General features: G+C 45.3%; 2 protein-coding genes across 7 annotated transcripts in view; both read left to right on the forward strand.

Annotated features, from left to right (window-relative positions):
- Nucleotides 1-7,624, forward strand: part of LOC115201207 (LIM domain-binding protein 3) — a 30,498-nt gene extending 22,874 nt beyond the window's left edge. For 2 of the 4 annotated variants that reach the window (XM_029764624.1, XM_029764626.1), the window contains exons 6-8: nt 6,563-6,732; nt 6,929-6,965; nt 7,188-7,624. In XM_029764624.1, the coding sequence (XP_029620484.1) occupies nt 6,563-6,732; nt 6,929-6,965; nt 7,188-7,293 (313 nt within the window). In that variant the 3' untranslated portion in view covers nt 7,294-7,624. Of the gene's footprint in view, nt 1-3,122; nt 3,146-4,931; nt 5,130-5,419; nt 5,450-6,562; nt 6,733-6,928; nt 6,966-7,187 lie in introns of all 4 variants that reach the window. The other 2 variants (XM_029764622.1, XM_029764623.1) reach the window with 2 other exon arrangements.
- Nucleotides 7,625-11,378: 3,754 nt separating this feature from the next.
- LOC115201208 (alpha-synuclein) overlaps nt 11,379-17,836 on the forward strand; it is an 8,868-nt gene continuing 2,410 nt past the window's right edge. For 2 of the 3 annotated variants that reach the window (XR_003879706.1, XM_029764627.1), the window contains exons 1-5: nt 11,379-11,645; nt 16,035-16,076; nt 16,147-16,238; nt 17,070-17,093; nt 17,822-17,836. The exon at nt 17,822-17,836 is cut by the window's right edge and continues 24 nt beyond it. Coding sequence is in view for 2 of the 3 variants with exons in the window: in XM_029764627.1 (XP_029620487.1) it covers nt 11,525-11,645; nt 16,035-16,076; nt 16,147-16,238; nt 17,070-17,093; nt 17,822-17,836 (294 nt within the window). In the remaining variant the exon portion in view is untranslated. The remainder of the gene's footprint in view (nt 11,646-16,034; nt 16,077-16,146; nt 16,239-17,069; nt 17,094-17,821) is intronic. The other variant, XM_029764628.1, reaches the window with a different exon arrangement.

The raw sequence follows: 17,836 nt of genomic DNA on the forward strand, positions 1-17,836 counted from the left end.
CTAACTAGGAAACAAAACACTCCCTCCTCTCCAAACACAGGACCTACTGGAACTAAGTCCTTGTTGTACCAACCCATTTTTTTACTTCCCTCCTCACTCTGTTCCTGTCCCCACCCCCTCCCCTGGCTATCTCCACTCTAGGACAACTTAGGGTATGAGCCGGGGGAGGATCACACATCCCTGCCCCCCTGTGTGCACATTAAACAGGACAGTGATCAAGAATACTCAGAACATTCCGTGATTTTCCTGGAACACATTCTCCTGGCTCACATGCACACTCGCCACCCAAAGTGGTAACGTGCACACTCTGACACACACCTGGACTGTCTCCAGGTAACACTGCACCACACTCTGTGGATGACGACTACAGTAATTCCGCTGACGACAGGTGCTATATCTGTTAGGAGTTGATGGCCTTTGAGGGAGCATCGCTGTGACTTCTTTGCTAAACTCAGCTGGGCTGGGGGGTGAAGTTACAGTGAGGGAAAAAAGTATTTGATCCCCTGCTGATTTTGTACGTTTGCCCACTGACAAAGAAATGATCAGTCTATAATTTTAATGGTAGGTTTATTTGAACAGTGAGAGACAGAATAACAACAACAAAAAACCCAGAAAAATGCATGTCCAAAATGATATATATTGATTTGCATTTTAATGAGGAAAATAAGTATTTGACCCCCTCTCAATCAGAAAGATTTCTGTCTCTCAAGTGTCTTTTATACAGGTAACGAGGTGAGATTAGGAGCACACTCTTAAAGGGAGTGCTCCTAATCTCAGCTTGTTACCTGTAAAAAAGACACCTGTCCACAGAAGCAATCAATCAATAAGATTCCAAACTCTCCACTATTGCCAAGACCAAAGAGCTCTCCAAGGATGTCAGGGACAAGATTGTAGACCTACACAAGGCTGGAATGGGCTACAAGACCATCGCCAAGCAGCATGGTGAGAAGGTGACAACAGTTGGTGCGATTATTCGCAAATGGAAGAAACACAAAAGAACTGTCAATATCCCTCGGCCTGGGGCTCCATGCAAGATCTCACCTCGTGGAGTTGCAATGATCATGAGAACGGTGAGGAATCAGCCCAGAACTACACGGGAGGATCTTGTCAATGATCTCAAGGCAGCTGGGACCATAGTCACCAAGAAAACAATTGGTAACACACTACGCCATGAAGGACTGAAATCCTGCAGCGCCGCAAGGTCCCCCTGCTCAAGAAAGCACATATACATGCCCATCTGAAGTTTGCCAATAAACATCTGAATGATTCAGAGGACAACTGGGTGAAAGTGTTGTGGTCAGATGAGACCAAAATGGAGCTCTTTGGCATCAACTCAAGTCGCCGTGTTTGGAGGAGGAGGAATGCTGCCTATGACCCCAAGAACACCATCCCCACCATCAAACATGGAGGTGGAAACATTATGCTTTGAGGGTGTTTTTCTGCTAAGGGGACAGGACAACTTCACCGCATCAAAGAGACGATGGACGGGGCCATGTACCGTCAAATCTTGGGTGAGAACCTCCTTCCCTCAGCCAGGGCATTGAAATGGGTCGTGGATGGGTATTCCAGCATGACAATGACCAAAAACACACGGCCAAGGCAACAAAGGAGTGGCTCAAGAAGAAGCACATTAAGGTCCTGAAGTGGCCTAGCCAGTCTCCAGACCTTAATCCCATAGAACATCTGTGGAGGGAGCTGAAGGTTCGAGTTGCCAAACGTCAGCCTCGAAACCTTAATGACTTGGAGAAGATCTGCAAAGAGGAGTGGGACAAAATCCTTCCTGAGATGTGTGCAAACCTGGTGGCCAACTACAAGAAACGTCTGACCTCTGTGATTGCCAACAAGGGTTTTGCCACCAAGTACTAAATCATGTTTTGCTGAGGGGTCAAATACTTATTTCCCTCATTAAAATGCAAATCAATTTATAACATTTTTGACATGCGTTTTTCTGGGTTTTTTGTTGTTGTTATTCTGTATCTCACTGTTCAAATAGGCCTACCATTAAAATTATAGACTGATCATTTCTTTGTCAGTGGGCAAACGTACAAAATCAGCAGGGGATCAAATACGTTTTTCCCTCACTGTAGGTGGTTGTGCAGATAAGCATATGTTAAAGTGTCCGGTAAAGTGTCGGTAAGCACGACCGTATTCTCACTGCAGATCCCTGGTTCAGTACAGGCGACCCTCTTTTTGTAAGCTCACACATACACAAACTCAGGAACAGCTGCTTCTCGGCACGTTGGAATGTTCCACTCGGGTTACAATGTATCCCAAGCCTCCGTCTCATACAGTATCGCGCACACGCACGCACGCGCATGCGCACACGCACACACACACACACACACACACACACACACACACACACACACACACACACACACACACACACACACACACACACACACACACACACACACACACACACACACACACACACACACACTGTCCCGGGATAATTCCATCTCTATATTCAGCACATGACACATAGGCTTCAACAATTTGTGTAGTGTGTGTCTCGCGGGTTTGGGCTGAAAGTAAAAAGAAATTTCCGTTCTCTCCAAGAAAATGAACAATAAAGTACTTTTTCTTCTTCTGTCTGAGTGTTTGTGCGTACGCTTGTGCATGTCTATGAGTGTCTGTGTACGTGTGTGTGTGTGTGTGTGTGTGTGTGTGTGTCACGTGATTGTGGAGCTCCAGCTCCTGTCAGTTAGTCTGCTGAGGCAATCCTGGGAAATATCACAGTTGATGACACACATCTGCCATTATAAACTGGGTGGTTCGAGCCCTGAATGCTGATTGGCTGAAAGCTGTGGGTTTGATAAAACATTTCTTGTTACTGCTCTAATTACGTTGGTAACCAGTTCATTACAGTAATAAGGCACCTCGTTTGTGGTATATGACCAATATACCAAGGGCTGTATCCAAGCACTCCACGGTACGTTGTGCACAAGAGCAGCCCATAGCCGTGGTATATTGGCCATATACCACACCCCTTGTGACTTATTGCTTAATTATAACACACAGAAGGACTCCTATACCTTACTATCACTCTGGTAATATCTGCTCTCTCTTTCACTCTCTCTCTCTCTCTCTCTCTCTCTCTCTCTCTCATATCGTTACAGATTATTGCAAACACGGCTGGAAAGTCAGTACCATCTGAATGTGCAGAATTTGCATGAACAAAGTTTAAGAGGTTGTATGTGTGCATGCTTAGCTGCGTGTACTTCGTGAATGTCATCTTGCCCATAGTGTGAGCATTGATCAATTCTCTTGTGATGATGGTGTGTCTATTCTGAGCATCTTTGTCAGAATCATCCTGCCAGGTTGCTGTGTGTATGTGGCAGACTCCGCTTGCAGTACAAGGTAACACTTAATCAGTCAATGTTCATGCACAAACACGGATATTGAAACAATTCTAAAAAATCAACCTGCAATTGAGCATGCTAGGATATAGGATAATGATGGGTGTGGTCTTGGTTCAAATTGATGTGTATGAGTTCAGGCCCCTGTATTAGGGAAGAAATATGGCCTCAAAATAAGGCCTTATGAAATACGGATGGCATTGTGTTCAATAGATAAAACAAATATGATAACATAATCGCTTAGGATCTCACTTGAAGTCCATAGGACCAAAAACAGATGAATGCAATAACCATGTCTCTGTTACTAAAAAATACAGTTAAGGGTGGAAACTCTACAATTTACTTGAAAGGCACTCTGGGAAATATTACAATCATGTTTTTGTTTTTGTTCAACTTTTATTTAACTAGGCAAGTCAGTTAAGAACAAATTATTATTTACAATGACAGCCTACCCCGGCCAAACCCGGACAACCCTGGGCCAATTGTGCGCCGCCCTATGGGACTCCCAATCACGGCCGGATGTGATACAGCCTGGATTCAAACCAGGGATTGTAGTGACACCTTTTTCACTGGGATGCAGTGCCTTAGACCGCTGTCCCACTCGGGAGCCCTAAGCAATATGTTAATTTATCACTGTTCCGGTGTGTATGTGAGTCCACGGACTCCACACTTTCAGTGTTGATTTAACATTCTCTGTGTAAATAGTTTTTATTTAACACTGGAGAATTTGCTGTGTAGACATGCGTTCACAGTATATTCCGTATGGCACTGCACATATATGTGTGTGTGTGTTGATGTGTGCATGTACACATTGGTAGTATATGTGTATTAATAAAGCATCATAACTAACTAGGAATTTACAGTGTGTAAAGTGCAGAGTGTGTTTGTGTCTTACAGCCTGTTTCGTAGTGGCTTGAGTTGATTTGGTTTTCCTTGCTAGTCCGTAAAAACATGTCAGAGACATTGTATTTCTTGACCACTTTGTGATTAGGAAGTCATGGCTTATGCTCAATTTACTAGCCCTAAGGTGACACTATAAACAATGTATTTCAAATCAAATAAATAATAAAGTAGGTCATTTGTAGAAAAATGGAAGACACCTCAGTAGAGACTAGGTACAAAGTAAGCAGTGATAGTGTGAGAGTGATGAGAGAGACAAACAGGTAGTGGTAGTGTACTGGAGAGACAGATGGGTACAATGTAATCAGTGGTACTGTAAATGTACTAGAGTGAGACAGATACAATCATTAGTAGTGTTTATCATATGCGTGTTTACCATATGCAGTGTGTGAGCCCGCAGATGGAGGAAGGTAAGTGATAACTCTTAACCCTACTCCTGTTGCACCTCTCACCATCCCTGCACCTTTTTTTGTCTTTTTCTTTTCTCCCTCTCTCCCCTCTTTCTATTATCTCTGCCCGGTCGTCTGGTTCCCTTACAACCTGTGAACCCAAATATGGATCCCCATATCCGCCTGCCCCCTTCATCGCACAAAACCCGACCAACCCTCCCAAAATGACCCTTTATCCCTGACCCTTGACCCTGTACCCCCCGGCCATATCCCTCTCCAGTCAGGAGTATGTGCCCAGCTTTAACCCCATAGCTCTGAAGGACTCGGCTCTGTCTACCCATAAGCCCATCGAGGTGCGCGGCCCGGGAGGCAAGGCCACCATCGTTCACGCTCAGTACAACACCCCCATCTCCATGTACTCACAGGACGCCATCATGGACGCTATTGCCGGACAGTCACAGTCCAAGGGCCATGAGGGGTAGGAGAGCACACACACAATGCAGAGAATACATTTTGTGTTAAGAGGCGGGTACTCTGTCTGGGTCCCAGTTATCATCTGTGTCAATCCCATCTTTTTTTCCCTTCCTTCCTTCCTTCCTTCCTTCCTTCCTTCCTTCCTTCCTTCCTTCCTTCCTTCCTTCCTTCCTTCCTTCCTTCCTTCCTTCCTTCCTTCACTTTATCTACAACTCACCAACCAATCAACCACCCTGTGTTGTGTCATCCACCCCCAAACCCCCACCTCGCCCCCCTCTGATTATGTGACCTCAGTGAGGATGTCCCTGCTGGCTCCCCCCTGGCGTAAGTATCACCCCCGACTCACCCTTTACTCACCGCCTACTCACTCTCCTCTCATATATGATATGTAAATAATGTGTAATAAACTAATATTGGGCTCATGTTCGGCTTATATGCTGTAAGTCTAATAAACAGTATCAAACTCACATCTGTTTCATATGATATCATCACATGATACATTTGCATATATCATATGGTTCTTGTATTTTTCACATGGCTCTATCCATGTGTCTAGCTATTTTTCTCTCTGTGTGTCTGTCTCGTTGTCTGTGTGTCCAGTTTCTTGCATCCAGAGGTGAACTGCTGTGTTTCAGGGGTTAACTAAGCTGTTTCAGAATGTTTTCAGGGGTTAACTTTGTTCTGATGACATAAAAGGGAATTTTCTGAGTATCACTGGTCTCCCCCTCCTGTTCTAACCCCCCAAACACTAGATGATGCTCCTAACCCTACACGCTAAAAACAAATGGTTCTATATAGTGACAAATAAGGGTTCTTTGGCTTGTAACCATAGCGGAACACTTTTTGGTGCTATATGAAACCTTTTTTTGAAGGTTCTATAAAGAACCATGCTCATGAGGTTCTAAATGTAATACATGACACAATAATACAAACTATCGAATTTTAACAATATTCTATGGCTATTAAACCAGAATAAAAAAACAGTTTGGCTCCACAAAGAACCTTTAAGATTGAGAAAGGTTCTTTATAGAACCATTCCACATAAAGGTTCTGTAAATAACCATTAAAAAAGTATTCTATATAGCACCAAAAAAGGGTTCCGTTGTGGTTGCAACCCTTTTCGGGGCTATATAGAACCATTTTTTATGGTTCTTTATGAAACCTTTATGGAGAATGGTCCTATAAAGAAAAACACCATCGTTTTTATTTTTGTGTAAAGGAACAAGTTGAATCCAGTGGGTGTGATAACTCTGAACCAGCTGGGGGACGATGTGTAGAGAATTGAGAACTACTAACTTACTGCAGGGTTTAACAAACTTGGTCCTGTGCAATGTGCACCGAGCCGGTATCCTTCTTCTATCCCCTACGGTCTGCATTCCGTTGACCTCTTTACCGCATCTATGGACTAGTTACTGACATCGTGTCCCCTGCCTGCAGTGGTTCCCTGCCTATGAAGGACCCGGTTGTTGACAGTGCATCTCCAGTCTACCAGGCTGTGATCCAGCAACACGATAGAGACGAGGAGATTGCCGAGTGGGCCAGACGGGCTGCCAACTTGCAGTCCAAGAGCTTCAAGATGCTGGCCCATCTCACCGGCACCGAATACAGTCAGTACACTTCTACTCAACGACCTCTTTCTCTCTCTCTAGTTCTGTCTAGCTCTTATTCTCTCTCTACTCTCTCCTTTCCTCTTCATCTCCTGTCTTCTCTGTCTCTGTACTTCAGCGATTTCTCCTCTTCATGTTTTATGTATCCTCACCTCTCTTCTCCCTCTCTTCTCTTCCCTCCCTTCTCTGTCCTCAGTGCAAGACCCAGATGAGGAGGCCCTGCAGAGGTCGAGGTGAGGCGCACACACACACACACTCGCGCGAACACACACACATGCATGCATGCATGCATGCATGCACACGCGCACACACACACACACACACACACACACACACACACACACACACACACACACACACACACACACACACACACACACACACACACACACACACACACGCACACGCACATGCACACACTACCCTCCGTCTTTCTCTCTCTGTCTTTCTCCCAGGGATAAGTTTGAATCGGAGGTGAAAGGACCTCGCTTCCGCAAGCTGAAGAACTGGCACAACGGGCTCTCAGCTCAGATCCTCAATGTCCCTGAGACTCCCTTCTAATTGATCTGCCAGATCTATCCTTTCTCTTTGGAATGATTAGAATGTTTGGAATGGTTTTTGTTTTTCTTTCTTGTTGGTTGTTTTGCCTCTCCTAAATGATAGGGAACTGTACAAAAAAGTATTAAAGAGAAATTGTAAAAGTGATCATGTAAACACACACTCGCGAACACGCAAACACAGACAAGCGCACACACACACACACACATGCACACACACACCTATGTACGCATGCTAACAATTAACAAAGATGCACACAAATACATACGAATGCACATATACCCACACAATTGAAATGTACTATTATCAATGTGAATAAATATTTTCTTTAAATCAAATTGCCTATGTGAGTGTTGGTTATGTGTCTGATGTATCTCTCACTGGTAGGTTTCTATCAACATACTGACATAGTCTCAGACACCCGGTGACCAACAGTTCAAATGAGAGAGGTAGGGAGATACAGTGCATTCGGAAAGTATTCAGACCTCTTGACTTTTTACACATTTTGTTACGTTACAGCCTTATTCTAAAATGGTTTGAATAAAACAATTTCCTCATCAGTCTATACACAATACCCCATAATGACAATGCAAAAAAAACAGGTTTTTGAATTTTTTGGGGAAAATGGATTAAAAATTAAAAACAGAAATACCTTATTCATAGGCAGTACCATACAAAAGTTTGGACACACCAACTCATTCCAGGGTTTTTCTTTATTTTACTATTTTGTACATTGTATAATAATAGTGAAGACATCAAAACTATGAAATAACACATACCACATACTGTATGGAATCATGTCGTAACCAAAAAAGTGTTAAACAAATCAAAACAGATTTTATATTTGAGATTCTTCAAAGTAGTCACCGTTTGCCTTGATGACAGCATTGCACACTCTTGGCATTCTCTCAACCAGCTTCATGAGTTAGTCACCTAGAATGCATTTCAATGAACAGGTGTGCCTTATTAAAAGTTAATGCAATTGAGCAAATCAGTTGTGTTGTGACAATGTAGGGGTGATATACAAAATATAGCCCTATTTGGTAAAAGACCAAGTCCATATTATGTCAAAAACAGCTCAAATAAGCAAAGACATAAAGGTCAGTCAATCCAGAACATTTCAAAAACTTTGAACGTTTTTCAAGTGCAGTCACATAAACCATCAAGCGCTATGATGAAACTGGCTCTCGTGTAGACCGCCACAGGGAAGTAAGACGCAGAGTTACCTCTGCTGCAGAGGATATGTTCATTAGAGATAACTGCACCTCAGATTGCAGCCCAAAAATGCTTCACAGAATTCAAGTAACAGACATCTCAAAATCAACTGTTCAGAGAAGACTGCGTGAATCAGGCCTCATGGTCGAATTGCTGCAAAGAAACCACTACTAAAGGACATCAATAAGAAGAAGAGTCTTGCTTGCTTAAGAAACATGAGCAATGGACATTAGACGGGTGGAAATCTGTCCTTTTGTCTGATGAGTCCAAATTTGAGATTGTTGGTTCCAACCGCCGTGTCTTTTTGAGATGCAGAGTAGGTGAACTGTGGTAAATTAAATTGATTGGACATGTTTTGGAAAGCACACACCTGTCTATATAAGGTGAGAGATGAGAGCAAAAAAAAACAAGCCATGAGGTCGAAGGAATTGTCCATAGAGCGCCGAGACAGGATTGTGTTAAGGCACAGATCTGAGGAAGGGTACCAAAAAAATGTCTGCATTATTGAAGGTCCCCAAGAACACAGTGGCCTCCATCATTCTTAAATGGAAGACTTTTGGAACCACCAAGACTCTTCCTAGAGCTGGCCGCCCGGCCAAACTGAGCAATCAGGGGAGAAGGGCCTTGGTCAGGGAGGTGACCAAGAATCCGATAGTCACTCTGACAAAGCTCCAGAGCTCCTCTGTGGAGATGGGAGAACCTTCCAGAAGGACAACCATCTCTGCAGAACTCCACCAATCAGGCCTTTATGGTAGAGTGGCCAGACGGAAGCCACTCTTCAGTAAAAGGCACATGACAGACAACTTGAAGTTTGCTGAAAAGCACCTAAAGGACTGTCAGACCATGAGAAACAAGATTCTCTGATCTTGTGGCTCAGTTGGTAGAGCATGGTGTTTGCCATGTCATCATGGTGTGTGCAATGCCGGGGTTGTGGGTTCGATTCCCACGGGGGGCCAGTACCAAAAAAAATATGTATGTATTCACTACTGTAAGTCGCTCTGGATAAGAGCGTCTGCTAAATGACTAAAATGTAAAATGTAAAAAAATGATCTGATGAAACCAACGCTTGAGCTACAGCCTTCCCTGTAGCTCAGTTGGTAGAGCATGGTGTTTTCAACACCAGGGTTGTGGGTTTGATTCCCATGGGGGGCCAGCACAGGAAAAGAAAAATGTATGAAATGTATGAGTTGTATGAAATGTATGCATTCACTACTGTAAGTCGCTCTGGATAAGAGCATCTGCTAAATGACTAAAATGTAAAATGAGGAAACCCTTCACCATCCCTACGGTGAAGCATGGTGGTGGCAGCTGTGGAGATGTTTTTAGCAGCAGGGACTGGGAGACTAGTCAGGATTGAAGGAAAGATAAACGGAGCAAAGTACAGAGAGATCCTTGATGAAAACCTGTTCCAGAGCGCTCAGGACCTCATACTGGGGTAAAGGTTCACCTTCCAACAGGACAACAACCCTAAACACAGCCAAGACAATGCAGGAGTGGCTTTGGCACAAGTCTCTGAATGTCCTTGAGTGGCCCAGCCAGAGACCGGACTTGAACCCGATCAAACATCTCTGGAGGGACCTGATAGAGCTTGAGAGGATCTGCAGAGAAGAAAGGAAGAAACTCCCAAAATACAGGTGTACCAAGCTTGTAGTGTCATACCCAAGAAGACTTGAGGCTGTAATCGCTGCCAAAGGTACTTCAACAAAGTGCTGAGTAAAGGGTTAAAGTACTTATGTAAATGTAATTTCATTTTTTAAATATATTATATATTTGCAAACAATCCTAAAAACCTGTTCTTGCTTTGTCATTATGGGGTATTGTGTGTTGATTGATGAGGGGAAAAAATATTTAATCAATTTTAGAATAAAGCTGTAACAAAAAGTCAAGGGGTCTGAATACTTTCCGAATGCATTGTACGTTAGGGCGGAGAAAGGGAGAAAGAGGTGTAGGAGATGAAAGCGGGAGACAGGACAAGTGATGATGCTGCATCTTCAAACTTGGCTGGGAAAGTCCTTAGTGTTCTTTTTTTGGGGGGGATCGATTCCAAGGATCTGCTGTGTCATGATGCAGTGTGTATTATGGTCACTGGAGGGAGTGTCTCTACCACGGACACATTCTGCGGGTTGAATGTAGATAGATTTAAGTGAACAGCTCATAAGGGGGGGGGGGGGGTTTAAGAGGGGGTGCAGGGGTGAGTCAGCATTCTTCATACCACCCAGAGAAAGAAACGGACCAAGCTAATGGCTATGGTCCGTTTCTCTCTTCTTCAAAGTGTGCACTCATTCACCCCCCATGCATGGATTCAAAAGGATTGGACCGGACCCTCTTTGATTGGAGTGGTGTAAGGTCAGAGGTGATGTCACAGCACACTGTAGATTCAGCTAATAATATGACAGGAAACTTAGAATTAAAACTTAAGCATCATCGTGAATATTTCATTCCCTTTTCAGAACCCCAGCAATCTCAAAAATCTCCCCAATATATTTGTTTATTCATGTAATGTATTTCTTATCAGTATCATCACATAAAACGTATCTCAGATCAACCTGCGTATTAAATATGGAGTCAGCCAGCTTGAGGTCGCTCTTCGAGTGTGAGTGAGAGGGGAGAGAGAGAGAGAGAGAGGGGGGGGTTGGCTGCAGCGTGACTTAAATATGCTGCAGCATCCAGCAGGTTCTGTCTTTCTGTCTCTCGTTCTCTCCATCGCACGCACGCCTGCTCTCTCTTTATTTCTCTCTTCCTCTCTCTGCTCAATCGCTCGCTCCTCTTCTCTCTCAGTCTGCATCCTGTAGCCCTGCTGTGCAGTCCTCTCTCCTTCTTTCGCTCTCTACATCTCTCTCTCTACAGCGCTATTGGAGAAGTCACTGACACACACACACACACACACACAATCTCTTCCTCACACAGTCTCTTCCTCACACACACACACACACTCCGTCTCTCTCACACACTCTGTGTGACCAGCTCAGCCAGCAGGCCCGTTTCGGAGCAGGGGAGCCCAGTAGAGACCTATCCCAGGATGGATGTACTGATGAGAGGGTTCAGCATGGCTAAGGAGGGGGTGGTGGCCGCAGCAGAGAAGACCAAGGCTGGGGTGGAGGGGGCAGCCGCCAAGACCAAGGAGGGGGTCATGTATGTAGGTAAGTGTTTGTGTGTGTGTGTGTGTCTGTGTGTGTGCTTAAAAGGGGTCCCTTGGGTGCACCAGTCTGGGACAGTTACAGTGAGAAGTGAGAAGAAGGGGAGGTGGTTGCCAAGGAGCAGAGGCAGAATACTGCAGAACTGGTGCAGAGAGAGAGAGGGAGAGAGAGTGAGGAGGGGGAAGAAAGAGAGAGCTGGGGTGTGGTGGAGACAAGGATGGAGGAAAGAATAGATGGAGAGATAGGAAGACATTGAGTGAAGGAATCAGAGAAAGAGAGGAGGATAGAGAGAGTAGACTGGGTACATTTCTATGAATAAGAGTCGGAGAAAAATAAACTAGCGGAGAGTGATGAGCGAAACGAAGAGGAAGAATGAGTGGATGAGAAAGGATGAGAGGAAGAGAGAAAATGGGAGGGAACTAGACGAGAGGAGCGGAGAGAGGGAAAGATGCAGTGTGACATTGGGGGATTGTGTGGCGGCACTGCAGCAGTTCATAAGAGCGCTATAATATGTTATAATCTAGATAAGACCATGCCAAGGCTGATACCACCAGGTTATTAGATAGGGTCCAGTACTGTGAGATGGGATTCTGTGAGGGGATTCACCAGTGTGTGTGTGAGTGTATTTGTGCGTCAGAGCTCAAGGTTAGCCTGTGTGAGGGCCAAAGGGTTTGGGGTAGGAACAGGGTATGCATGTTGGCAAGCACACACACACACACACACACACACACACACACACACACACACACACACACACACACACACACACACACACTCTGACCCGTCAATCTGACAGTTACAGCTAACACTGCAGAATAAGATGACAGATAGAAAAACGTGATGGACCTGATGAAACGTGTGTGTGTGTTTTTGTATTATTTGTGGCTGGGGGGTGGGGCATCAGGGACATGGATCAGCTGAGCACTGCAGCAATCCTCTCTCTTCGCCCCCGTGTGTGTTGTGTGGTGTGTGGTGTGTATGCGCATGCGTGTGTGTCCTCACGTGCTGCTGGCTAGTGTGTGACCGTTGATGACTAACTACCTTCCTCCCCCTTCAGAGTATATGACCCTTTACAACCAGGGAACAGAGAGAGAGAGTGATGGGGAGAGATAAAGAAAGAGAGGGGGCAATCTTTAATGGCTCAATTCAACATTCATTCATAGCCAAATCAATGCCAATTTACAATTAAAAGGGAGCGAGAGAGCGAGAGAGAGAGAGAGAGAGAGGGGGGGGGTGTTATGTCATAGAGCTAGCAGCTTAAAGATCAACAGATGGAGAAAGAGAGGGAGAGAGATGGATAAAGCCAGAGTAGGGGATAGAGAGGGGAATGGCGAGTGGTGGATAGAGGTAGAGGATAGAGAGGTGGACAAAGAGGAGCTGTAGTTAGAGAAAGAGAGAGAAATGTATTCAGTGGATTGTAGAGGCTCAATGTTCCTGATCACCTACTGTATCTAATCTATCAACTGAGACTTCAGACTTCCGCAGAGTGTGTGTGTGTGTGTGTGTGTGTGTGTGTGTGTGTGTGTGTGTGTGTGTGTGTGTGTGTGTGTGTGTGTGTGTGTGTGTGTGTGTGTGTGTGTGTGTGTGTGTGTGTGTGTGTGTGTGTGTGTGTGAATGTGTGTGTTAACCTATTAAAGGAGCAAAGCCGATCCAATCAGAACAAATCATGTATGGATTATGACTTCTATCACAAAATGCAATGCAGAATGCACCTCCTCTCTAACAAGGTCATCCACTCAGAGCTTACTGGAGCACAAGTGTGCGTGTGTTTGTGTGTGTGTTCTGTCCTATGGAGCGTATGGCCATTTCACAGGTCATTGGCTGCAGAGGAGTGATCTCTCTCTCAGGGGTAAACCCTGCTGCTAAACCCCACAGCTAAAACACTGTATTGGTCCTTGGCCTGGATAGTGTAGACAGACAGACAGGTCCTACGCACATACAGACAGACACACACGCAGTCGGATATGCTAGATAGAGGCCGTACCCAGGAAGAGTGCTCCTCTGACTCAGAGAAGGAAGCTGTGTCATAGCCACGCTGCAAATGGGTGTGTGTGCGCGAGTATGTGAATTGGTGTATGTCTGCTGCAGTACTGCGCAGCTCGGCACGTGGCTCACAGACTACGGGGAGCGTGCAGAGAGAGAGAGAGAGAAGGAGAGAGAAATAGACAGAGGTGGAACGAGAGGGGAGAGAAAAAACAAGAAGCGAAATGGAGGAGGAAGCGAGGCATCTGCAGTTCTGAGAGTGTGGACGAGAGAGAAAGGGGGGAGAAGAGATAGAGATAAAGCGAGAGTATGCATCTCCAATGAACTGTGTGCTATGGAAACATGTGTCATGTATGTGAAAGAGATATCATTATTCTAGTTTTGTGCTGGATTTTCTCATGCATCTTCCCTATAGGCTATCTTTCTCTATATACCCCCTCCCCCTCTCTCTATACTCCCTCCCTCCCTCTCTCTTTTTCCCTCTATCCCTCCTTTGCTTATTCCCTCTATCCAGCTGGTTGCATAACTACTATTTAATCAGCCCAGGAACCTTTCATACTGTAGCATCAGAAAGAGGAGAGAGAGAGACAGAGAGAGAGAGATGTACAGAGAAACACTTACTATGGGGGAGAGTAACTATAAGATAATATCATCCATTTGGATTGTACAGAGTGACATGCAGTATGCTGCTGAATTCTACACTGCCACCTGCAGTGCTCTCCCTGCTACTACAACCTCACCAAATAAATGAACTCAGCAAAAAAAGAAATGTCCTTTCACTGTCAACTGCGTTTATTTTCAGCAAACTTAACATGTTTAAATATTTGTATGAACATAACAAGATTCAAAAACTGAGACAAACTGAACAAGTTCCACAGACATGTGACTAACAGAAATGGAATAATGTGTCCCTGAACAAAGGGGTGGGGGGGTCAAAATCAAAAGTAACAGTCAGTATCTGATGTGGCCACCAGCTGCATTGCATCTCCTCCTCATGGACTGCATCCGATTTGCCAGTTCTTGCTGTGAGATGTTACCCCACTCTTCCACCAAGGCACCTGCAAGTTCCCGGACATTTCTGGGGGGAATGACCGTAGCCCCCACCCTTCCGATCCAACAGGTCCCAGACGTGCTCAATGGGAGTGAGATCCGGGCTCTTCGCTGGCCATGGCAGAACACTGACATTCCTGACTTGCAGGAAATCACGCACAGAATGAGCAGTATGGCTGGTGGCATTGTCATGTTGGAGGGTCATGTCAGGATGAGCCTGCAGGAAGGGTACCACATGAGGGAGGAGAATGTTTTCCATGTAATGCACAGCATTGAGATTGCCTGCGATGACAACAAGCTCAGTCCAATGATGCTGTGACACACCGCCCCAGACCATGACGGACCCTCCACTTCCAAATCAATCCCGCTCCAGAGTACAGGCCTCGGTGTAACGCTCATTCCTTCGACTATAAACGCGAATCCGACCATCACCCCAGGTGAGACAAAACCGCGACTCGTCAGTGAAGAGCACTTTTTGCCAGTCCTGTCTGGTCCAGCGATGGTGGGTTTGTGCCTATAGGTGACGTTGTTGCTGGTGATGTCTGGTGAGGACCTGCCTTACAACAGGCCTACAAGCCCTCAGTCCAGCCTCTCTCAGCCTATTGCGGACTGTCTGAGCACTGATGGAGGGATTGTGCGTTCCTGGTGTAACTTGGGCAGTTGTTGTTGCCATCCTGTACATATCCTGCAGGTGTGATGTTCAGATGTACCGATCCTGTGCAGGTGTTGTTACACGTGGTCTGCCACTGTGAGAACAGCTGTCAATCCTGTCTCCCTGTAGCGCTGTATTAGGCGTCTCACAGTACGGACATTGCAATTTATTGCCCTGGCCACATCTGCAGTCCTCATGCCTCCTTGCAGCATGCCTAAGTCACATTCACGCTGATGAGCAGGGACCCTGGGCATCTTTCTTTTGGTGTTTTTCAGAGTCAGTAGAAAGGCCTCTTTAGTGTCCTAGGTTTTCATAACTGTGACCTTAATTGCCTACCGTCTGTAAGCTGTTAGTGTCTTAACGACCGTTCCACAGGTGCATGTTCAATAATTGTTTATGGTTCATTGAACAAGCATGGTGTTTAAACCCTTTACAATGAAGATCTGTGAAGTTACTTGGATTTTTACGAATTATCTTTGAAAGACAGGGTCCTGAAAAAGGGACGTTTCTTTGTTTGCTGAGTTTATATTACCAAACGGTTACAACAGATTTGTTTGCTGCACTCCCTAATTAACACAGTACTTCCTAGGCTGCGTTTATATAGTAAATCGCAAAACGGATCCCTGATCATTTTTCATGGCATCCATTGCAATGTGATTTCAATATATTGATCTGTTGACATGTTGTGATGTCTCTCCTGTCCTCAGGTTCAAAGACAAAGGAGGGAATGGACGCAGGAGTAAACAAAGGTGAGACACACACATATTCCCGTGGGATTGGATTGATTTATTAACTGACTGATCGATCTCTGTGTGTCAGTTGCTAACCGCGACCAGGCAAACATCGTCGGGGACCCCACTGCTGCCGGAGCTGACCTCTCGCAGGGTGGCATGGAGAACACCGGACAGGCGGTGAGTTACCGTGACAACAGATGAAAGAATGATCGATCAATTAGTGACTGACAGGTCAATGTGTGAACAAGAATATTCAAGTGATCAATAACCGGTAAGGAATAGAAGATTAGGACATACTAATAATTAGACACCAAACTTGACATTGTCGTTCAGGTATGAAAGCCCGGGCTTCTGGCATCGTGAGACTATCAATCAGGTGACACAGCACCCTTTTTGAAATGATTACAATAGAATGAGAAATACAACAAGGTCGAGCAACAACATGACTGCAGCGTCAACAAGCATAACAGTGTCTAAATCCTTCAGTTGGGCTCAGACAGTAATGCTGTCGCCTTCAGAACAGTCTGTTTCTTGACCACATGGTGGCGCTATTTAATACAGTACAGCAGAGACAGACGGGAATGACAGCTCCTCTAATAGGCAGTGGTTCAGAGGTCCAGGCAGATTAGGTTTGACGGTAGGCCTACGGTAGGCCTATAACTCACTCCACATTCCCAATATCAAGAGGTCTGTATTTTTCTGTTGTGTTGTGAATCGTGTGTGTGTGTGAAGGTGGGTTTTACTTTGTGCGTTGGCACCGTTCTGTGTGTGGCAGCCAGGTTCGATTTCCTACTGTTGTGATCCTGCTATGCTGTTGTGTTGCTATGCTATCGTGTGTGCTGAGAGTGTTGATATTGTGTGTTGATATTGCTTTGTGTGTTGATATAGCTTATATTTTGTGCGCTTACGTTGCAATTGTAGCAGTGCTGTGTTGGCGTTGTGTTGGTGTTGTGCTGCTAACCCTTTGTTGTTATTGTTGTGTTTGTTTCCTCTACGTTCCGTTGGTAGGAGGAGCCTCAGCCTGTATACGAGGTGCCTATTGGGCAGGAGAGAGAAGGGGGGTTCAGAGGTTATAGGTTATGGCGGGGTGGCTGACTAGGGAATGCTGCATGATTCTGCCTAACATAGATCATCCCTAAGTGCATATATCATTCCAAAGGGGGCTTTCAAACACTGACTGCCTAGTGTGTTGTTAGGACCTGGGGTTACATTCTAAACCTGATTTAACCCTCTCCATAACCATGTCTAACTGTGCTCTACTTCAGGTAGGTGTAATATAGACAATAATGCTGCATCTCTAGTGTAGCATATGGACATGCGCTTACTCTGAATAGATCCCTCTGGTTAGGGTGCACAGAAGAAGAGTGTAACAGAGTTTGTTCCTGTGCCATCACATCTACTCTGCTAGCTATGGCATGCTAACCTCCGCCTCATTAGACACTTCAGCTCCGAGACTGGGACTGAGTGGCCCTGTATCAGACTTAACCCTGTCATAAGCATGACATAAGGGATCATATGCTTGATGTAGCTGTAACCTACTGGGTTTGAAGCCAGGGCGTCTGCACGCCGCACGATTGCGCTAGCCCAACGCACTAAAGCCCAGGTACCAGGTCTAGGAGCCAACACAAGTCTTCAGGTCTCAGGCAAGGTTACTCATCACATGAACCTGGTTCACAGCTTGAGACCCTAGACCTCTCATGTCATCCCACCTTCATTTTCTTCCTTCCCTACTCTTACGTAAACTCTCTCTCTCTCTGTAGGCGGAATATGGAGGA

The sequence above is a fragment of the Salmo trutta genome, chromosome 10, assembly GCF_901001165.1.
Source record: "Salmo trutta chromosome 10, fSalTru1.1, whole genome shotgun sequence".
NCBI classification, from domain to species: domain Eukaryota; kingdom Metazoa; phylum Chordata; class Actinopteri; order Salmoniformes; family Salmonidae; genus Salmo; species Salmo trutta.